The sequence below is a fragment of the Prionailurus viverrinus genome, chromosome B4 (assembly GCF_022837055.1).
Source record: "Prionailurus viverrinus isolate Anna chromosome B4, UM_Priviv_1.0, whole genome shotgun sequence".
Taxonomy (NCBI): domain Eukaryota; kingdom Metazoa; phylum Chordata; class Mammalia; order Carnivora; family Felidae; genus Prionailurus; species Prionailurus viverrinus.
In genome coordinates, this window is record NC_062567.1 from 58,740,439 (window position 1) to 58,764,438 (window position 24,000).

The 24,000-nt window shown below is 37.4% G+C and overlaps 1 protein-coding gene across 22 annotated transcripts in view; it reads left to right on the forward strand.

Annotated features, from left to right (window-relative positions):
• Positions 1-24,000, forward strand: part of CCDC91 (coiled-coil domain containing 91) — a 353,778-nt gene that overhangs the window by 318,000 nt on the left and 11,778 nt on the right. For 20 of the 22 annotated variants that reach the window (XM_047867305.1, XM_047867307.1, XM_047867304.1 and 17 more), the window contains one exon: positions 5,212-5,280. The exons of the other annotated variants lie outside the window; for them this stretch is intronic. In XM_047867305.1, coding sequence (XP_047723261.1) covers positions 5,212-5,280 — 69 coding nt within the window. The remainder of the gene's footprint in view (positions 1-5,211; positions 5,281-24,000) is intronic. 22 annotated transcript variants of the gene reach the window in all.

Consider the following 24,000-nt stretch of genomic DNA (forward strand, 5'->3'; position numbering starts at 1 on the left):
AGTGAGTGTTTTAGCTTATTGTACTTGAACTGAAAAATGTCAATTTAATGAAAGGAGAAAAACTTTGCTTGTCCATTCCCATGTCTGGGCAATGGCCTCCCATCAATTATGCAAGCCTCTGGTATCCTTTCAACAAAATTTCTTTTTCTAAAGTTAGCCTGATCCAGTTCTATTGCTTAGAACCAAAAAACCCTACAGATACAGAGTAGCTATATCTTACATCTGCATATATCCTATAACTTCATAAAAGTAGTTAGCATTCATCTGGTCTCTGGTGACAAACCGCTAGTAGAGTTTTATGTAGGGAATAGTGGGAATCACTGAGATGCCTCATTCCTCTGCTCCCCATGAGAAGTGAACGAATGATTAGATGCAGCTTCACACTGAAGAACATTACTCTGTGTTCATGGTTGAAATTAGCACCTTCTAAATCTCATAGCATGTTTTGAACTAGACTATAAATTTTAAAATTAGATTCTGGCTTAAAAAGTACCCACTGAAATAATTGATGACACTTGAATGTTTCTTAAGAATAAGGAAGGATATATATATTACCATAAGACATGGTGCTGAAACTGTCACTGCAGCAATCTTTAACTGATGAGTTCCATTATGTGTTCAATATAGCACAATCCATGATATAAATAAATCCCTTGCAACGAGCATCCTTAGACTGTACAAAATGTAGAATTGCTAACTAGTAGGTTGAGAAAAGAGGACATACAACTGAGAGGAAAGAATAGTCAAAGACCACCCTGAATTAGTTGCTTCTTTACCACCGGGGGGGTAAAGTATTTCCTAGGAAGATGAATAAATTATGTAATCACTAAATATTTCCATGCCTTCTATAAGTTAGGTGGGTTTTTTTTTTAGGAAGATTTTGAACTAATTATTGAACTATATGCATGGAAATGTTTATGTCACTTAGAAGATTCTTATGCATGTATTTCACTCATCATATGTAGATCAAGAAAAAATGCCCAGTGGGGCAGGTAATCAACTTCAGTGAAGTTTAGCAGAACAGCTTCACTAAGGCTATAAATTAACCTGCCATTTTAGTTTTGGAAACTTGCTGCAGAATGACCAATTGGTCATGGTGCTGTAGAACACCCTAAACTGTACGCACTACAGTCGGTAAAGGCTGCTTCAGTAACACTGAAGATAGGAACTGTTGCAAATTTTGGTATCCATTAATGGACTTCTTTTCCCCTGTTTTTTCACAAAAAAAACTGGAATTGGGCATAATTATTCTGTAAGAACAAGGAAATCTTTGACCTTCTTAACTACCCACTTAAGTTTTCCAAACTTTCTTGCTCAAAGAACTCTTACCGTTTGCCCTTAGAATCGTTTGCTCTGAAGTGCAGGCAAATGAGTGGAGCTCCAAATTTTGTACACCGAGTGATGGCAAAGAATATTATTTCTGTGCCCTGCACTGAAATGCCATCTTAATGGCTTGTTCATAGTGCAGCCCCGCTGACAGAGGCATGATACTCCATGGCCTTGAAAGATTCATTCTGGGAAGTGAACGCTAAAGCAACTCAGAGATTGCCATTCTGTCTTCCCACAGTGAAAAATGAAGTGGATCAAAGCATCTGTAAAGCAAAACCAAAGTGATTATTCATTTCTTTCCTTGTTTAAGAAACATGCACTTTCACTGCTGCTACACCCCTCTCCTCTGACCCTGGATGCCAGTAATTGCAGATTCAGATTGACCACACAGAGTCTGACCCGTAGCTATACCCAAAGAGCAACCACATCCAAGACACAGAAGGAAAGCCAAAAATAATGAAAGCCTCTGTATCTGAAAAGATTCTTATTTAAGATCTCAGGTAAGCCTATAGAATTGTGGACTCAGGCAATCAGACATCAATCAGACATTCAGTTTCTTTTCACTTGCCTTGTATTTCTTGAAGCCCTACCAAGAAGTGCTCCAACAGAGAGCAAACAGAGATGACTGCTTAAACAGCACCTTTGCTCCACAGAATTTTCTTTTAGGTAAACAGTCCTCAGTTCCTATGTAGACTTCACTGTGTGGGGATATGTATTAGGGCTAAAACCAAAAGCCAAATCAATGATAAACGTATTTCTGAAAGCAGAGAGAAGTCACTAAATCTTATTTGCACTTACTATAATTAAATATCAATTAGATTAGATAATTTATGCAGATTTCAGATATGGCTGGTATATATAGAGTTTTTTTGGTTACAAGCAATAGACCTGGATCAGGCTAACTTTAGGAAAAGGGATTTTGTTGAAAGGTTATCAGAGGCTTATGGAATTGATGGAAGGCTGTACACCAGACATTGGCATGGCAAGATAAATAAATCACCTTTGGGAATTCAGAGGCAGCAATGTTAACAATGGTGTTACAGTGAAAAGTAAACTGGTCAGGGTAGCATTACCAGGAATGGACAAAACTTACCATTTTCTGTGTTGTTTCTCCACTCGGTATATAAATTCCAGAGAAGGAGAATCTGACTGGGTTGGTTTCGGTTACATGCCTGCCCTTTGGCTAGGGGAGGGCAAGACACCTAATTACAGTCCACCGTACTAAATCCAAGGGGTAAGAATTAAATCCCCAAATGGAGTTCAAGTTGCCGTTAAGAGGGAGAACTAAGATGCTGGAAGCCAAAAAGCAACAGATGTTCAATATAACTATCATTTATTCAGTGTGCATAGTTTACCAGTCACTATTTCATATGCATTATCTTATTTAATCCTTAAAACAGGCCTCATAGTAAGTTACTATTTTACATGTAAGAAAACTTAGGCTTTTGCAGCCACTCTGGAAAACGGTGTGGAGGTTCCTCAAAAAATTAAAAATAGATCCTACCCTATAACCCAGCAATAGCACTGCTAGGAATTTACCCAAGGAATACAGAAGTGCTGATGCATAGGGGCACTTGTACCCCAATGTTTATAGCAGCACTTTCAACAATAGCCAAATTATGGAAAGAGCCTAAATGTCCATCAACTGATGAATGGATAAAGAAGTTGTGGTTCATATATACAATGGAATACTACTTGGCAATGAGAAAGAATGAAATATGGCCTTTGTAGCAACGTGGATGGAACTGGAGAGCTTTATGCTAAGTGAAATAAGTCATACAGAGAAAGACAGACACCATATGTTTTCACTCTTATGTGGATCCTGAGAAACTTAACGGAAGACCATGGAGTGGGGGGGAATTACAGAGAGGGAAGGAGGCAATCCATGAGAAACTGTTGAAAGCTGAGAATAAACTGAGGGTTGATGGAGGGTGGGAGGGAGGGGAAAGTGGGTGATGGGCATTGAGGAGGGCATCTGTTGGGATGAGTGCTGGGTGTTGTATGGAAACCAATTTGACAATAAATTTCATATTGAGAGACAGAAAGAAGAAAGAAAGAAAGAAAGAAAGAGAGAGAAAGAAAGAAAGAAAGAAAGAAAGAAAGAAAGAGAAAGAAAGAAAAGAAAGAAAACTTAAGCTTTGAGAAAGGTTAGGTAACTTACCCAAGGTCATACCACTAGAAAATGGCAGAATTTGGGACTCCAGAGGGAACAATCCTAACAACTAGACTCCATGCTCCCACTTGACAGACTTGTGATTATCATTGGTGACAGTATATCCTGAGCGTGTTTCTCAGGGCTAAAATACAAAACAATTTTATTTTAAATGCTATGTGTAGATATATTAAATCTACCAGTAGTACTATACAATGTATAAATTCTTTATTTGAATCAAGCTTTGGGAATAAATGTTATGTAAATTCAGAAGTGTAAATTTGAAAATGATTTTTTTTCTCTGATGTGAATTCAGGCTTTAGTTTCTTAATATAATGAAGGGTTTAGTTTCATAATACAATGAATTTAGCAGTAAATGACAGTTGTGAGCCTGCAAATCACAAGCTTTATACATATGCTTGCTACCTCTTGGTTTGTAGGGATGTGATTAATTGAGATAAGTTCCAGTAGTGACTGCCATCTGGACCAGAAAAAGTTGCATAAAATAAAATGAACTACTATACCCATTTTTACTGGTAGCATTCTTTTCAATCTTTGGCAAGTTAGTTTCCTTCACAGAGCTCAATTTCCCCATCTGTAGTAAAGAGATACTAATATTCCCCATAATCCCAAGAATGTAATGAGATAATGAGTGTAATATACTTCATGACCTCTAAACCAGGGTTTCTCAGCGTTGGCTCTATTGACCTTTTAAGCCAAATAATTCTTTATTGTGGGAGGCTGGATAGTCATTGTTGGTTGGATGATTAACATCATTCCTGGCCTCTATCTAATAGATGGCCAGTAGCACCCATCCCCTACTGACAAACAACTGACTCCAAAATCACTAACAATTTTCTCAATGATACTATTCTGTTTATCAAAATAAGTACCCTAAATTATAAAGATATTTTTCCAGGGGACTCAGAAACTATTTTGAATGTTTTTTAGTTGTCTTCCTACCCTCCCACAACTTTTCTGAATTCCTTTTTAGGGAAAGGAAAGTGCTTCCCATTGAAAGCACTTTCTGGCCTCTTACAGCTCTAGAAGTTAATGTCTTTATGCCATATCCACATCTAATAATCAGCTGATACTAGTACAGCCTTACCAGTTTGTCTTAAGGCAGATGCCCCCACAAAAGAAACTCTGAGATTGAGATTTATGTGCAGGAAATTTATCAGGGAATACCCTTAGGATCAGTACCTATGTGGGGAGAAGGAAATAGGATTGAGCAAAGGGAAGAGTTGCAATATAGTTTATACAAGGGCTTCAGCTAATTCTGTGGAGCCTCAGAGCTGGGGTGGCCCTTCAGAGTTGGATCAGATCACCTTGAGGCCAGGGGTCTGAACTTTGTACTCCCACAGCAACCAGTCATTGAATGTAGTAGTCTCTTAGAGAGAGGGCATGACCTTGGCCAAGGTCTCAATTCCCTGAGAGGGACTCTGCTAAAACCCACCAGTCACCAACAATCTCGGCAACTAGGGGAATTGGTATGTTCATCTTGAAAGTAGATTCTTGGTAGTGCACTACAATTCATCTTTTGCACCAATCAAATCCACTTCCATTATTTAAGTTCTTGAAACTGTTCCTTGAGGATCGTTTGGTCTTTGGTCTTCTTCTGTGGGGAAACCTACAAAAGGAAAGTTGGTGAGATGAGCTAGTAACTCTTACTTTAGCTGATCTCAAGGCCACAACTAATTCTTATCTCCCTCCTCTACTCTTTGTTCTAGATTCCTCTTACTCTTGGCCGAACTCTGCTGTTTCAGGGGCTTAATGATGAAATAACCCCAACCGCATCTGTAAGACCTCTAAGATTCTGTTGCCATGTGTTTCTCAGGCTATAGCTGTTAAACTTGTCTGTTTACAGTAAAAATAGGCAAAGGAGTTCTAAGAGATGCCCAACTGGATCACCAGGATGTCATTGTGTAATTGTGTAACAGGCCTTGTCTCCTCTTTTGTTTGTTTGTTTGCTTATTTGTTGCCCCTATCTATTTTTTTTTAATTTTTTTTTCAACGTTTATTTATTTTTGGGACAGAGAGAGACAGAGCATGAACGGGGGAGGGGCAGAGAGAGAGGGAGACACAGAATCAGAAACAGGCTCCAGGCTCCGAGCCATCAGCCCAGAGCCTGACGCGGGGCTCGAACTCACGGACCGCGAGATCGTGACCTGGCTGAAGTCGGACGCTTAACCGACTGCGCCACCCAGGTGCCCCACCCCCTATCTTTTTTGATCAGGATCAATTACCTCTGCCTTCTTTCCTTGCCTACTGTTCTTGGCATGAGGAGCCCAAAGTGACCAGTTAGCAATAATAGCTTAAAGTTTAATGAGACTTATGTTGTGTCCTTTGGTGGAATATCATCACCCTTCTAGGAATCAGTACCTCTAAAGCCTAGGGTCTGCAGGAGTGAGAAGCACAGATTCTCCAATTCAGTTATTAAGAATATGATGATAAATAGGGCCACTCTTACTGCTACCTCTTAGTTCCTGGACCCATGAATTCTACTTTTTGGAAACACAGCTCCTTATAATGGTTGTTGACTTAAAGCGTATTCTGTATCCTAGAGAATGAATTATAGGATATCATCTCCAAGGAGCCCTAGCTGCACCTTTAATAGATCATTCCCTCATTCTGTCAGGCCAGCAGGTTTTGGATGGTGTAGTCTGTGATAGCACTTCTACTGTCTGCCATAGCAATTACGGCATTTCTGCTTCATGTTATACGGACCATTGCTTTCTGTATTCTTCCAAGAGCCCTCATAGCAGCATCTTAGCATCATCTCATGTGATCTTGCTAGGGTATTAAATCCTATGAGAGAATGTTTCCATATCAATAATCTCCGTTATCTAAACTCAGTCTATCTCCTCTTGATTGAGTACTCTCTCATATATAGTGTCCTGTGCCCTGCTGGTATTTGCTTGACTAGGTCCTACGGTTCCTTTGAGCGATAGTCCCTTTCTTCTCTTAGCAGAGAAGATTCCTAGGCTGGTGTATGATGTAATACTCAATTCATGACCTTGGTGTGGGGCCCACATCTTGAATAGGTAGGTATAAATCTTAGTGGTGGGATGTGAGTGGGGGTGGTGGAGGCATGTGTGTCATCTTGCAAGGTGGAAGGCTATTTATTGTTTTCAAGCAGCAAGGGGCTGCTATTCTCTAGACAGAAGTGTTACATACATCACAATTTAGTAGACCTTAGTTCTGGATGATGACATGAGTGACCTAGTTTATGTTTTTAATATAATTGTTTTTATTAAGTTCTCTTTTAAAAACTAGTTTGTATAGGGGCGCCTGGGTGACTCAGTTGGGTTAGCATCTGATTGCTGGGTTTGGCTCAGGTCATGATCTCACGGTTTGTGAGGTCAAACCCTGAGTTGGGCTCCATGCCTTGGAATTCTATACTCTATATATTTACTGTACTCTCTCTGCCCCTCTCCTGCTTGTGCACGCGCATGCACACTCTCTTTCTCTGTCTCTCTCTCTCTCAAAATAAATATACTTTAAAAAAAATAGTATGCATAGATTATCAGTGTGTAATTAAAGATGCATAATATTTAAAGATATACCCTGTATAAAAAGATATGTGTGATAGCTAGCTAGATACCATCCAAATAAAAACATTTGGATTACTTTTCAAGGCTGATAATGAAGATAAGAAAGGGAGAAAAGGAATGCTCTAAAGCACAAAATTACAGAATTTCTATTGCTTGTAATATGAATATAGTATTTTTTAGGTTTCAAGGCTACTTCTAGCACAAAATGTTTGGTGAAGGAGTATTATTTTCACTTAGAAGTAAATTCTGTGTCTTTTTTTTAATGTTTGTTTATTTTTAAGAGGGAGAGGGACAGAGAGGGAGACCCAGAATCTGAAGCAAGCTCCAGGCTCTGCGGTGTCAGCACAGAGCCTGATGAAGGACCCAAACTTGTGAACCACAAGGTCATAACCTGAGCCAAAGTCAGATGCTCAACCGACTGAGCCACCCAGGCACCCAAATCTGTATGTCTTGATCCAAGAACTCTTCTCACATTTCTAGACCGCTAATAATTTTGAAAGGTCTAGCAGCGTATCAGTACTTACTCTTGCACTCTTCTGAGAGTATAGTCATACCAGCAGGGAGAGGTACCAGTGTTGAAGGGAGGGTAGCCACCAGAAGTTGAATCTTGAAATTGAAAAGGGTGGAGAAGTTGGTTTTTAGATAAGAAATGGGAATCAGAAATAGTTTTCCTGAAAGTCTTTTACAGTCCCTATCTAACTTGCTAATTCTTTTCACATAATTACACTTTGAAAAATAGGTGGATAATGATTTGTTTCCTAAGTTAATTTGTCATTTGTTTTTGACACCTCTGTTGTATACTTAATCCTTTGGATAATATAAATATGAGATAATCATTTTTCCCTAGAAGAACACAGTATCTAACCTTCCTTCCTGTGAAGTATACCTGAGGACATGGGATTAGACCTGCTATGTCTAAAGTAGGTTTCTTGATTTCCACCACCTATCTCCTGCCAGATTTGCTCCTTCTGAAGCCTTTCTTTTCTCAATATCATAGCAGTCACTCAAACCATAATCCTGAAAGTCATTCTCTTTCCACAACTTACATGGTCTTCCAACAAAGCTGACGAATATACTCTAGAATAATACCGAACCCATCAACTCATCACTGTCTTCCCATTGCATCCTCTCTAGACCAAGCCAGCATCATCTTTCAGAGGGTCAAATATGCCTCCAGAATATCTTCTGAGTATATCATTTTATCACCATCTCCACTCCTGTGTCATAAGACCAAGACACCATCATCTTAACCAAGACTACTTGCTACCAGTTTTGTGCCCACTGACCCTGCTACAATACATTTTTCATGCAGCATTTTTGAAGCATAAATCTGATCATGTCATTGCCAAACTTGAAATCTTCCAAAGGTCTGCCAAATGTTACCTTTTCAAAATGTCCATCCCTGACCATCTTAGCTAAAATTACTCCATACTTTTCTCCTTCCACCTACCATGCTCTACCACCGATGCTTTTTTTTTCCTAGCACTTAACCAGTGACTGAAGTTATTTTATTTACTGTTTTAGATAGTTGCTTTCTATTTCTCTCTAAGAATGGCATGTTTTAAAGGAAAAAAAAAAACCCATATGTTCCAATGCAGACACCAGTGCCTGATATTTTATAGTCATTCAGTAAATATCTGCTGAATAAATGAGAGTGGAGGTCATGGCAAGTACTGAGCCTGGGGTGATTCCCTCTTACTGAAAAGGAGTCTGAGGACAAGCTGTACTTATTTTGTTTCTTTGTTTTATGAAGGACCCCCTGCACTGTGTCTGCATCTCATATGTCAGTTTTATGTTGGAAAAAAATGTGTTGGTGTGGTCCCTTGCTGTCATGTTGCTGTCAGGCTTCTGTCTCCACCATAACCAATGAATGTTATTTGTCACTGGCAGATGAACATGATTTTCAGCCATGAGAAAATAATAAAAGGTTCTTAGTTCTAGGGTACTCTAGGATTTTTTATGATGTTTTCAATAAAACGAGTTAACCTCTGTTCTTTCATTTTACAGAATGGCTCTGAATGTCATTAAAAACACACGTGTTTGTGACTAGATGGATTTCAGTACTTAACATCTTGTGTTAATCTTATTTTTCAAATCCCACTGCCAACCACTTCAGCCTGGCCAGACCACCCATATGGGTTTCTGTGATGCATTCTATTATGAATAGGTTCTTTTTACCAGTGGATTTTTCCTACCTTATCTACAAATGTCACTTTTCTGCTCTCAAGGGAAAAGATACCACAATGAGTACCAAGTCTATGCTCCCTATCAACTTGAATTTTTTGTCAAATTTATTTTCCTTTTTCTCACATAGGAAAACTCCTTACATCAGTAGAAAGTCTATTCTCTCTAGTTCTAGAATCTAATTTAAGAGTGGAAGAGGTGCATTCCAGGTTAGAAGTAGAGGGAATGTGGATATGTGCTCTTAGAGAACTCAGAATTAATGCCATTTCTCTCCCATTTCCTGCATTTCCTTTTTTAACGTCATTGACTATGTCAAGCATGATGTATTTACTGAGGCCACCTGTCTGTGTAGCACTATAAAAGGTATTGTGGGATAAAGCAGGCATTGGCCAAACATGACTAATGGGCCTAATCCAACTTGCTGCCTCTTTTTCTTTTTAAATAAAGTTTTATTGGAACACAGCTACATTCATTTGTTTACATGTTATCTATGGCTGCTTGCATGCTACAAGAGCGGAGTTAATTGTGACAGAGACCATATGGCCTGAAAAGCCTTCGTTATTTATTATCTGACTCTATACAAGTAAGTTTGCCAACCCCGGGTATATAAATCATGTCCCCCATTCTCATAGTTTCTGAATTAATTGGGTCTGTTGTGAAAACATGGAGTAACTGGTAAATCAATACCAAATTGTATGATCCTGAAGAGAACAGATACCACAGAATACTTCTTGGTTGGAAAATAAATCTCATTTACAAAGGAACTGATGATTTTAAAATGATGAAATGCAGAGAGATTTATTGTACTGCCTTTACTCGATAATCCTGTGCTTTTCTTTGTCAAGACTTAGGTATGCTATGAAAATTAAAAACAAATTTAAAACTTTATTAGCAAATTTTTTCCTCCATGCTATATGTCCTCCATAACTATATGTCCTCCATAACTCCCCCAGGTAGAAATAGCACAGGATTCTTAAGATCACAACATAACATGCCTGGCGCATCATAGATCCTCAGCTATGTTTATATAAATGAAAGAACACGCAAACTATAAAGGAAGAGAAATTCTGTGCAAATAACAGCTAATAGTATTGAGTATTCATTGTGTGCCATCTTGGAAAGGGGTTTTTCGGCGGGAGAGAGACTGACTCTTAAAAAGTTAAATGGTAGTTGGAATGTTAATTACTTCACTTAGTGTCTGATGCATGGCACATTATAAGCGCTTGATAACTTTTTGCTGTTATTATTTAGTACATATTTTCTTTCAGACATAGTACTAATTATGCTGAGGTGCATGAAAATAAGCAAAGCATACAAATTAACCCTTGATTGCATCACTCTCCATCATTAAGAACACATTGTATTTGGGAAATACATAACAGAGTGATTCACATTAATGTAAAACTAGCTGATTCATCAGTGTAGAAAACATCTTTTTTTTTAATTAAAGAAACATTTTTTGTTATGCTGATTATTAATAGCTTACTAATATCTTTTACATATCAAGAGAAAGTAGCTATTGTATATGAGGTTGTAAGTACTCACCTGCTTCCTTTTCTAAAAACCTTTTATTATAGTCTAACATAAACTCTAAGAATAGCGCTCAGTGAATTTTCACAAAGGAGGCACACCTGTGTAACCAGCACTGTGGTCAAGCAGAATATTACCAACATGCCAGATTACCTCCTTCCAGGGCTCCTTTTCAATCACCACTACTCTCCCAAGGGGAACCACTCTCCTGTCAAAGGAACAAGCATTATAAAGACTAATCGAGGAGATGCTAGCATGTCCTTTTAATAAGTCCACAGATTCTGTTAGGCCTTTGAGAACAATCTGTCATTTTAAGTAGAGAATAGTCTTCTGACACTAAAATATTTTATGCTAAATATGTCAAAGTTCTTTCTACATCATCTGTAATGTGCTTTGACATGTTTAATATGAAAGCTTTCAGGGGCAGACAATTATTTTCCTCTTCTTAAAACAGAGAGTGAGGCAGGGTTGAACTACATGAAAAGTTCATGATTGGCAACAACAGCAGCAACAGTCTGGAGTTTTCACTAGAATGTCCATTAGTCAATCATGCAAATTTAGCTAGGCCTGGCAACGTGGAAAGTGAATTTAAATAGATCTCTGTTCTGCCGTTACCCCATGCATTCAGGGAGTCTTAGTTTTTGTATTTTCCACTAATGTCTGTGAAGGAATTCATATCTCCCCTTCCTTCTGTTCTCGAAAGGCCATGCTGATCTACCTCGGCAATTAATTCTATACTCTGAGTAACATGAATGAATATCCAAGAAAATGCTTTGAATGAAAGCTATCAAGTTTTCTATTTCTTAGGGTTATTCCCTCATCCTAAATTTTCTTTGTTTTACTTTATGCTATATGTTTTTAAATTACTTCAGACAAACAAACAAAAAAAGGGGGTTATTATAATTCTTGTTCCCAAATGTTTAGTTTGGCATCTGATGCAAGGCCCCAATTGCAGGCTTATGTGCCAGAAGCTCAAGCTGAAAACCAGAAAGTAGTGGGCCGGCTTGAGATTTGAACTTGGGAGGAGTGTTTATATTTTCCCAAGGGCCTCATTAACAAGAACCCAAGCCCTCGATGTTACTACCAACACATTTTAACTCTTGTTTTGTGAAGTAGAGTGTCATCTTATGTATACACATCTTTATCTTCTCTTCCGCCTCAATTGCCTTGTAAGCACCTCAAAAAAGTCTAACAATAAATCCTCATCAAATTTGAAGTTGTGTTTTTGTTCATAGCCCATGGCAAATATTCACACAATAGAATTTTATTCTTGGATATATTCAAAATGAGAAACAACTGAATTGTCCATCAGTAGAGGGCTGGTTAAATAAATTATGCTACAGTGGAATGCTGTACATCCATTAAAAAGAATATTACCTACATTTGTTGATATGGCTCCAAAATCTCCTGAATTATCTATCTCTCTGTATATGCTATATTAGAAAATATATTTAGGGGCGCCTGGGTGGCTCAGTCGGTTGAGCATCTGACTTTGGCCTAGGTCATGATCTCGTTGTTCCTGAGGTCAAGACCTGCATCAGGCTCTGTGCTGACAGCTCAGAGCCTAGAGCCTGTTTCGGATTCTATGTCTCCCTCTCTCTCTCTCTCTCTGTCTCTCCCCCACTCACATTCTGTCTCTCTCTCAAAACTAAATAAACATTAAAAAACAAAACAAAACAAACAACAACAACATATATGTATATATGTACATATATACATATACATACATATATACATATATATATATATTTAAACAAGTAAAAGACAATGGTGATTGTCTTCTCTGGGAGGTAGAATGGGAAAGATTATGCCTCCTGCTTTATACTTCATTGTTTCAACATATAATATATTGATTATGTCATAGCTTTAAAAAGAGAAAACCAACTTAAATACATTGTTGTGTTGTTTTGTGTCTGTTTTTTATATGTCCAGTATTTCAACCCTTTTTATTTTATTTTTTTAAGTCTATTCAGAATCCTCTCCAGAGCTTTGGCTGGAGGGGTATATAGGTTGGACTTGAGTGTTCTAGACAGGAGTAAGCTAAAGTTTTGCTTTCCCATTTGAACCATGCCATACTTAGAAGGAAATGCTGACCAATGAAGTCAATGCCAACACTGACAGTGGTATCGAGGTCAGAGAGAGTTCTTTAGCTCAGTTTCCTACTCATTCATCTGGGTCTGTTTTGTGGCTTTAATAGGATTAGAGAAACATTTACATTGAGGCTTTAGGAGAATTTTCACACTGCTCAGCTCACAGAACAATATAAACCCACAGGATTAGGGATGGTGTTTATATAAAGTCAGTAGGGTAAGATGAGTGCATACACCTGGTTATCTCCTAGTTTTCTGCTTGCTGAGGAAGGCACTCTGAGATAATGGGAACAACAATGTAAGTGTAGGCAAGGGCATGTATTTCAGGAAGACACATATATTTTAAGGAAGTTCTACCTTTTTAAAAAGAAAGGAAAATCCATTTGCAAGTGATTTGTTGAAAACAAGACTGACATGGAAAATAATTTGCCTCTCAAATATATTGTTAGCATTTGCTTAATCTGCCATATATTCTTCACTCTTCAACCTTGCTTTTTCCTGCCTTTTGAGTCCCATAAAGATTGAAGTTATTCTTTCTGACTCTGATTCAGAGACCCATATTGCCTCTTGTAATTTAGGTGAATTGCTTACTGCAACACTAGAGATAAGATTAACACCCTCAGGAAACTGAGAATGCTAAGAAATAGTATCCAATTAGGACCTGTGGCAGGTTGTATTTTTCAAAAATGATCATAGCAGTGTTCCCAATCCACATTCTCCCTGTCAGTTGCTACTCCCCATCAGTAAGCACAGTCTATATCCCCTCCTCTTGAACGTGGGACTGAACTTTGGGCCTGCCTGAACAAATCTGATAAATAGGACACTGAGTGATTTTGAGGCTAAATCAAACAAGGCAATAAGGGCTCCACTCTTTTTGTGTCTTGTAATAATCACTTGTGAATCTAGCCATCATGCTGTGACAAAATTCAAACTGGCCTATTTGGGGCAACAACATGGAAGCCCCACATGGAAAGGAACTGAGGCCTCCAACCTCCAGCCAGCATCAGCCACCAGATGGGAGAGTGAGTAAGCCTTCGGCTGAATGTAGCTTCTAGTCTTCACGTCTTCCAGCCGAGATCCCAAATATCACGGAGCAGAGGCAAGCTGCTACAGCTGCACTATGTTCAAATTCCTGACCCACAGAGTTCATGAGCATAATAAATGGTTGTTTTACACCACTGAGTTGTAGGGTAATTTGTTTTGCAGCCTTAGTAACTGGTACGGGGCCACTTCTCCACTCAGAGATGGATAAGGAAGTATCTGTAGACAAGAGCAAAATTCTTTTCGAGAGATAATTTTATATCTTCATGGTGTGGCCTGGATTCAAAGAGTAATTTTTAAGAGGCATATGTAACTAATATTGAGATGCACAGAGAAGAGGGGGCAGAGAACTTGTTATTAAAAACTGTCCGAGCAAACAGAGCTCATGCATTCAGAAACCACCGGAAAAAGTCTCTGTTAGGTCCAGTTAAGCACTCTGTGTGATTCCATGCTGTTTCAAGACTTGGAATATTATCTAGACTGTAGGAGCCATCCAGAAAACTGTCTTTCAGAGAGATTTCAACATGTCATTAACTAATTCTTCCAGCTTCAGAAGCACAAAATAAGCAGTGCCAGAAAGCAACATGGCTGGAGTTTTCACTGCATTAAATAGATCTGACAAAGTTTAGAAAATGAATGATTCTCAACAGCAACAATTTTCAGTGATAGAAATTAAGAAACTTGACATTTTTTTCATTTTATTGTTAAAAATTCCAAAATGTGTATAATTTTCAAATAATTTTATAAGTTACTGTTACTAATTCTTTTACTCCTCCATTTATTTTTATTCTATCTATGTACCATGAAAACAAAGCATCTACATACTGATGCAAACCTCTATTTCATGTGATATTGTATTTTATTAATAGATGATGTACATTTAAAGAATACCATCACTAGTGTGCTAAGTGCTTTGTAAAATAACTTGCAGTTTCTTTTAATCATTTTAAATCCCTTGTACATATTACTTTTTGTGAAGGCAAAAGTACCATTTGTTGAAATTCTTGAAAATATATTACAGTATTTTTTCTAGTACACAGTTGCTAAAATAAATTTAGTAATTATCTCTTCTCATTTTGTTCTTTATTTAGTAAATTCAGCAAACATTTAGTCAGCCCTCATTACATGCCAGGTACTGTTCTAGACTTTGGAGAGGCAGAAGTAAATACATCAGAATCTATGTCTGGTTTCCTAGGGTTTTCTTAGGGAGCCTACATTTTAATGAGGTATGAGGCTGACATTAAACAAATGTGTGATATTTGTGGATGTTACATGCTTTTGGGATCAGGGTGATGAGTTAGTGATGCAGCTGAAGAGCAGGTGTGCTGTTTAGAAGTGTGTGAAAGCAGGCCTCAACAATGAATTGAGGTTGGCATGTAGAGAGTGATGAGGTCATGCAGTTATCTAGAAAGATATTCCAGATGGAGGGAACACCAAGTGCAAAGGGCTGATACAGAAAGGAACTTGGTTATATTTGAGAAAGGGCAAGGAAGACAGGGTGGCTGCAACCAAGTGAGCAAAGGGAGACCAAGTCAGAAAGATGTGCCAGAAGGAAAGTGAAAAAAAACTGATTCATTGGAGTTGTAGCTCTATCAAATGCTGCCGATATGTCCAGTAAATGTTGACTTAAACTTGAGTAGCCCTTAACTAATGTAATCTGATGAGCCCACATTGAAGGGACTTCAAAATTATAATTTAATCTCTAGAAGGTATCCGATTTGGGATTATTTCATTTTTTTAACTTTTAATATATATATTTCAGAGAAGTAAAATAGAGTGATCATTACAAGTTGTAAGCATAAGATGTATGCCTAGGATAAAAATGGGGGACCGGTGGTTGAATACAGAAGTTTAAGAAAAGAGAAGGAATAGTGTAAAAGTTTCAGATGTTTGTATTTTGTTTAAATAAGTGATGTGGGGTATAAATAGGATATATCTAAAAAAGTAAGCAACTGTTCTATTTATAGATGTCAGCAAGTATAATATAATATGCTGAAAATTCCATCCTTTGTAAAACTGTATAACTTACAGTAAATAAAAGGTTAGATAGCAACTTAAAAATGTGTAAGGGGATACAAAACCAAAATATTTAGAGACCACTGAATTAAACCAATTTGAAAACAGTGTCATACATTTGTAAGGTACTAATGTGTAGTTAGTTTACTCTATTCCATGTGACACAGTGTGTCTGTAACCTTTATCAGCCATTTAGAAAATGGTTATCATTGGCCATACGTGTGTCCAGGAAAGTAATATTGGGATGGGACAGTGTAAGTTCTGTTCAAAGAACTCAAAGCACACGGGTCAGTAGCACTCATTCTCTCAGCAAACTATTAAATATTGACCAAGAAGAAGATATTACTCTCATTATTTCCTTGCAATATGTGATATTTGGACACTATTCATTAGTGAATTGGGGCTAATGATAGCCCCAGTGCCATATTTGATCTGGGAAATTATATCAGTGTATTTCTTTACTATTCATTATACTTGATCTATAAGCAAAATACAGGTCTACATGAAGTTTTAATCAAGCTACCTGCTTTTAATAATGGCATAATTCTACTTCAGAATATTTTCATTAAGTCTCTTCCTTTTTTTTGATTTATAGAATTGTAACTGGCTCACCCATATTCAAATCAGGCACCTGTAATCTCTTTAATTAGGAGCAAATTTCCAAAACAGTCTTTATTTTTACATTAAATGTGTAATGTACAAATTTACACTTCACAGTAATGTACACTTCATTTTCATTAATAGTTTGCTTGCCTGTGAAATATATACCCTTTGAATATTTTCTTCTAGAATAATTATTCTGTTTTTGTCCATTTGTCAAGTAAGTTATGATTAATTTTTCAGTAACTCACATTTCAAGTGTTTGTTATTGGTAACTATAGTTATGATATTTTGATTAACTGATAAATATATTTCTCAATTCTACTTTTCCCTTTTTTGCATTACCAAAGACTATTGAGACGTATATAGTTAAACATTATGTGGTTCCCTTTATAAGAACTCTAGAATACTAAAAATATAACCACTCATAGGATCCTTAATATTTATTGTGTTCCCCCTCCCACCTACTTGTTTTGGATAAAATAGCAGGGTAATGAAAAATGATTTTGAAATGTTGCTTTGCTGTGTTTCTTTTTCAAACTTTATTTGAATAGATAAAGATGTGGCATATAGGGGTGCCTGGGTGGCTCAGTCAGTTAAGCGTCCAAATCTTGATTTCAACTCAGGTCATGAACTCATGGTTCATGAGTTCAAGCCCCACCTGTGCTGGAAGCTTCAGGCCTGCTTGGGATTCTCTCTCCCTCTCTCTCTGCCCCTTCCCCCCTCGCACACTCACTATCTCTCTAAAAATAAATTAATAAGCATTTTTTAAAAAAAGAACATGTGGTGTATATGTGTATGACACACATACACAATGGAATATTACTTAGCCATCAAAGAATGAAATCTTGCCATGTATTATAATTAAGGTAAATAAGTCGGAGAATATACTATGTGATTTTACTCGTGTGGAATTTAAGAAACAAAGCAGATGAACATAGGGCAAGAGAAAAAAAAAGAGAGAGGGAGAAGGAAGCAAACCATAAGGGACTCTTAACTATAAAGAACAAACAGGGAGGGAGGAGGATGGGGGAATCGGCTAGATGGGTAATGGGTATTACGGAGGGCACTGGTGATGAGCACTAGGTGTCATATGTAAGTGATGGATCACTAAATTCTACACCTGAAACCAATTTTACCATGTAAGTTAACTAGAATTTAAATAAAAACTTAAAATTAAAGTGCGTTTCAATAAAATACTTTATTAAATTTTTAAATAAAAAAAAAAGAAAGTTGTTTCCTTAGCCTCTCCATCGGCTTTACTGTTTGATTTGAACAACAGGCGTATTTTGTGGTCTTTATTACACACAGGTATTTTGTAACAATTTTCTTATCAAACGCTTTTGTTCATGTTCCCTGTATTTTTAAATATTTTAGGATAGGAATAGTCTTTTGCAGTATTGTTCATTCTTCCAACACAACTTACTAGAGTTCATTTTAAAAGATACTCTCCCCACAAATATTATTTTCATTAAATCTTCACTTTCTTCCATAATGTATTATACGTTAATTCATTGTGACAGTATGAGTTCATACTCTGGAGCCAGGAACTTACATGTTCTGTAAGTATGGTTTTACTACCAATTCTCAAATGTAGAACTTTTTAATGTTTTAATTTCCTTGTTTGTAAAATAGAAGTGATGATCATAATTTAGTCAGTTCTTACCTCTCATTCTACTTTTGTTTTTAATTTCTTTTTAATGTTTATTTTTGAGAGAGACCGTGAGCAGTAGAGAGTCAGAGAGGGAGACAGAATACAAAGCAGGCTCCAGGCTCTGAGCTGTTAGCAACAGAGCCTGATGCAGGGCTTGAACCACTGAACCATGAGATCATGACCTGGGCTGAAATCAGATGCTTAACCAACTGAGCCACCCAGGCGCCACCCCCCCACCATTCTACTTTTGATACTTCTTCTGAAAATACAGCTGACCCTTGAAGAATGCAGAAGTTAGAGGTGCTGACATCCCACAGTTGAAAATCCACGTGTACCTTTTGACTCTCCAAAAACTTAACTACTGATACCTTACTGTTGACCAGAAGTCTTATCGATAACATAAAAGTTGATTCACACATATTTTGTATGTTATGTGTATTATATACTACATTCTTATGATAGGGAAAGCTGGAGAAAATAAAATGTTATTAAGAAAATCATAAGGGGGTGCTTGGCTGGCTCAGCTGGAAAAACATTCAATTCATGATCTCAAGGTCGTGAGTTTGAGCCCCATGTTGGGTGGAGAGATTACTTTAAATAGGGGCGCCTGGGTGGCTCAGTCGGTTAAACATCCAACTTTTGACTTTGGCTCAGGTCATGATCTCACAGTTTTGTGAGTTCTAGCCCCATGTCAGGCTCTGCACTAACCCTGCAGAGCCTCTTGGGATTCATTCTCTCTCTCTCTCTCTCTCTCTCTCTCTCTCTCTCTCTCTGTCTCTCTCTCTCTCACCCTCTCTTTATCCCTCCCCTGCTCATGTTCTGTCTCTCTCAAAATAAATAAACTTTTAAAAAATGATTTAAAAAATAAAATTAAAGAAATAAACTAAAAAAATAGAAAATCATGAGAAAACACATTTGCAGTACTGTACTATAAAAAATCCACATATAAGTGGACCTACATAAATCAAACCTATGTTGTTCAAGAGTCAACTGTATTGAACTAACCTGATGAAATTAAGGAAGGAATGTTGAGTCCTAATATCAATAGTTTTCACCACTTTTTGTGAACAGTTCTATACCAGTGACTGACCATTGCGGGTCATTAGCTTTTTCAGTACAAGGAAGCTGTGTGGAATGATCATCAAATAATGAGATGAAGTCCACCAAGAGAAGGAAAAACACCAGTTAGCTTTCTTTGCTTTCTGGAACTTTATCTCACTTTTTGATGATGGTTCCACATTGTGCCTCAAATAGAGCAGTTGTGATTTTGTTTCCTGTCTACAGGATACATGTAGATCATTATCTACTACACTCCCAAAGGTCTCAGTCCTTCTGCTGTCCTTCACTCAAATATGTCTTTTCTTAACTATGGTTCAAGTATCCTTTAAAAATTATTACTAGATTGATAATTTTTACACTAATCCACGAACTAATGGACTTTTGGCAATCCCAGGTTTAAGTTTACAAGAGGAAGACTACTTCTGCAGAGATATCTAAGATCTTTGTTCGTGTGGTGGTCTTTCTCTCTAAATATCATCCCTAACTTTTCCCAGTTTCTCAGCCAACGATTCAGGCAAGGCTAGACACTTCCTTTATTTTTATGTAAAGCTCTCCCATCATTAAAAGACTACTTCTTTTAAAAAATGAAGTTTGTATTTCTGCATATACTCACCATAAATTTAAGAAATGTACTTCAGTGTTTTCTTTGAAGACATGCTATAAAATGAGACCACCATATAACTTTCTTAAAAACACTTAACTTTTTAGAGTATTTTTAAGTTTACAAAAAAAATTGAGAGGAAGATACAAAGGTTTCCCATATACCCTCATCCTACACGTGCATAATCTTCCCCATTATCAACATTCCCCCACCAGAACAGTGCATTTGTTAACACTCAATGAACCTATATTGACCCATCATAATCGCCAAAATGCATACTTTACACTAAGGTTCACTCTTTGTGTTGTATATTCTGTGGGTTTGGACAAATGAATAATGTATCTATCATTATACAGAATATTTCCATTGCTCTAAAAAACCTCTGTGCTTTGCTTATTCATCACCTCCTACCCCACCCCTGGCAACCACTTAAGTTTTTGCTGTCTCCACAGTTTTGCCTTTTCCAGAAGTTTTGCCTTTTCCATTATACAGTACACAGCCTCTTCAGTTTGACTTACTTCACTTACCAATATGCACTTAAGTTCCCTGCAAGTCTTGTCATGGTTTGATAGCCGATTTATTGTTTGTGCTGAATAATATGTCATCATTTGGATGTGCTACAGCTTATTTATCCGTTTACCTACTGAAGAACATCTAGTTTGCTTCCAAGTTTGGGCAGTTATGAATAAAACTGCTACAAACATCCATGTGCAATTTTTTGTGTGGACATAAGTTTTCAGCTCCTTCCAACTCCTTGGTATTTGGGTAAATGCCAAGGAATGAGATTGCTGGAACATATGGTAAGAGTATGTTTAATTTTGTAAGAAACCACCAAATTGTCTTCCAAAGTGGCTGTACCATTTTCCATTCTCACCAGCAGTGAATGAGAGTTCTTGTTGCTCCACATTTTCATCAGCGTTGGTGATGTCATTGTTCTAGATTTTGGCCATTCTAATAAATGTTTAGTGGTATCTCATGTTAATATACATTTCTCTGATGGAGATCTTTTCATAACTTATTTCCCATTTGCATATCTTCTCTGGAGAGGTGTTAAGTTCTTTGGTCCATTTTTAAATTAGGTTTCTTATTGTTGAATTTTAATAATTCTTTGTATATTTTGGATTACAGACTTTAACAGATGTGTCTTTTCAAATATTTTCTCCTCCTCTGTGTCTTGTCGTCTTACCATCTTGATACTGTCTTTTACAGGGCAGAGATTTTTAATGAATCTGAGCTTATCAATTATTTCTTTCATGGATTGTGCCTTTTATATTGTATCTAAAAAGACATCACCATACCCAAGGTTATCTAGGTTTTCTCTTCTGTTATCTTTCAGGGATTTTATAGTTTTGCACTGTACCTTCAGGTCTACAATTAATTTTGAGTTAATTTTTGTGAAAGGGTAAGGTGTATGTCTAGATTCATTTTTTTTGTCCTGTGGCTATCTAGGTGTTTTAGTACCATTTGTTGAAAAAACTGTTTTTCCTCAATTGTACTGTCTTTGCTCCTTTGTCAGATATCAGTCCAGCTATATTTATGGGGGTCTATTTCTAGACTCTCTTCTGTTCAACTGATCTTTCTTCAATCTGTTCTTTCACCAGTACTGCGCTACCTTGATTACTGTCACTTTATAATAAGTCTTGAAGTCTGGTAGTATTGGTCCCCCAACTCTTTTCTTTCTCTTCAATATCGAGTTGGCTATTCTGAGTCTTTTATTTCTCCATATAAATTGTACAATCAGTTTATTGATACCCAAAAATAACTTGCTGGAATTTTTATTGCATTATTTTTATTTTTTACTATTTTTATTTTTATTTTTTACCATTCACATACTCTTAAGCTATTACAGGAGATTATATTCCATTGGTTGTTTTTCAGTCCCCAAATTAAAAATGGCTAAATTGCTGGAAATTTTCATCTCATTCACTTAACATTTTGAGCTTATGCTCGAATTCTTGAGCTTATACTCTAAAAAGTAAATTTTTGTTTCTGATGTGATGGTAGACATGCACAGTGCAAAGTTGATACCTTTGTCACTGGGATCTATATCTGTCTCCTAACAAAAGAAACTAGAAATAACAGCATCGGTAAGTCCAGAGGTAAGCAGTTTAAAGCTGGTACAGAGCCTTAAAAAAGTCATAAATGATTCAGGATCCTTCTGTCTTTGTACTTTTTCTATCTTTAGCACTGACTTACATTGTTAAGGCTACAGAATAATAGCTGGAGCTCCAGTAAACACATTTGTGATGGAGGAGAAAGGAAAAATGAAAACATTAAAGGAAAAAGAATTTGGGATAGGAGTCTGTCCCATTTTTAAGGAAATCCCCTGGAGGTCCTACCCAGTAACTTACACTCCCATTTCTTGAGCTACCCCTGGCTGGGAGGGAGTCTTGGGAGTGATGGCTTAAGGATATTCCTATTGGTCCTAGAACTAAACTAAAATTTTATTGGTAAGAACAAGGAAAATGGAATCTTGGAAAGAGAACTCACACACTGTGCCATATTTCCTGACTTCTGATACCTTCTGTTTGGTGGGTGTTTAGCGTTAATTATTTTTCAGCATCTTCTATTTGAGCAGGTGCTATTGCCATTTTTAGGCAGCAATATCCAAGTTTAGCTTTCTTAATTGAAAGCAAACTTCCTTTACTTGTTTACAAGAAGGAGGAAGGTTAGGGTTTTCTTACATTCCTTGTTCCAGCTGGGAGGCAGCAAGGGATTTTAAAAGGACTGACTGGGTGTTTGCCCACTTGGTTTCCTCAGTAGGATAAATCTGTTTTAAAATGTGCCAGACAGATGGTATTTTTTCCTTAAGGCTTCACTGATCAAGTGCACACCATAAAATCCTGAATGAAGAGGAGGAGCGGTACTCTATATTTTAAATGAGAGAAAAAAGTCTATTCACACTAACTTCCATTTGGTTAAACGATGCTTTGTTCCATTGGTTCAGTTTTGAATGCTGAGGAGTTCCTAATGGGAATCAGATGTGCATGACAGCTGTGGAGCATCTCACACTGTATACTTAGCCAGTTATATCAGTAGTAATGGAAATACGAAGGTAAGCAAGTGAAGACTGTTTAAGTCTCAAAAGTACCACAAGGGTGAGATCCATACCATACATTGCTTTTACAAATGTTTGCCTTTTCTTTTGTTATGGACCTAGCAGGAAGTAAGTAGTCTGTTGTTTTTATATACAGCCGCTGAGGTTTATAAGTTCTTTAAGGCAGTGATTTCTTTTTTTTTTTTTTAACATTTATTCATCTTTGAAAGAGAGAGACAGGGTGTGAGTAGGGGAGGGGCAGAGAGAGAGGGAGACACAGAATCTGAGCTGTCAGCACAGAGCCCAACGCAGGGCTCGCACGACTGAGCCCCCCAGGCGCCCAGGCAGTGATTTCTTATATGAAATATTTAATATGCCAGTTTTTCTTTAAATACTGCTGTTGCATTTTCAGGGAGCTATTTGTGTATTGATATAACAGAAACCTTCCTGAACCTATTTAGGAAGAGAAGATGATCACATGTTTCAATGACTATCTGTAGGGCTTTTGGCATCTTGACAGGTTTTTGCACAAGTGTATGCAGTGCAAGAATCTCCTACATATTTCTAGCAAAACAGGTATTATGGCAAGGACCCCAATCATAACTGCAGTTCTTATCTGAGCAGGCAGTGTAGTATTGCGGTTTAGACAATAGGTTTCGTGTCATGCTCCCCTGGATTTGAGTCTTGGCCCTGCCATTTGGCCAAGTTATCAGTCTCTAAGCCTCAGCAGCCTCATTCACAGAGTTTCAAAAGAATAAAAATGAGAAAATACATAGTTTATGTTTCCCAATGGTGCCCTGCACTTAATGCAATCTCCCTGCCCTGAGCCTGGGCTAGACTGAATGAAATCGGGTTATGAAAAGATTGTGGCTTTTGTCTTGGGTGCTCTCTCACTCTCTTGGTGTGCTTTTGATCCCTCTCATTTTCTCTTGGATTGCTTGCTTTAGGAAGTCAGCTGCCCATATTATTACGCAGCCTTGTGGAGGGCTCACATGAGCTCTGTTAGAAATGGATATTTTGAGGCCTGCCAACAGCCACGAGAGACCTTGGAAGCAGATTCTTGCCCAGATGAACTTTGAATTGACTATAGCCAAGCTGAGAACTTACTTGATGGCAACCCCTCAGTAGAGACCAGGAGCCAGAGGCATTCAGT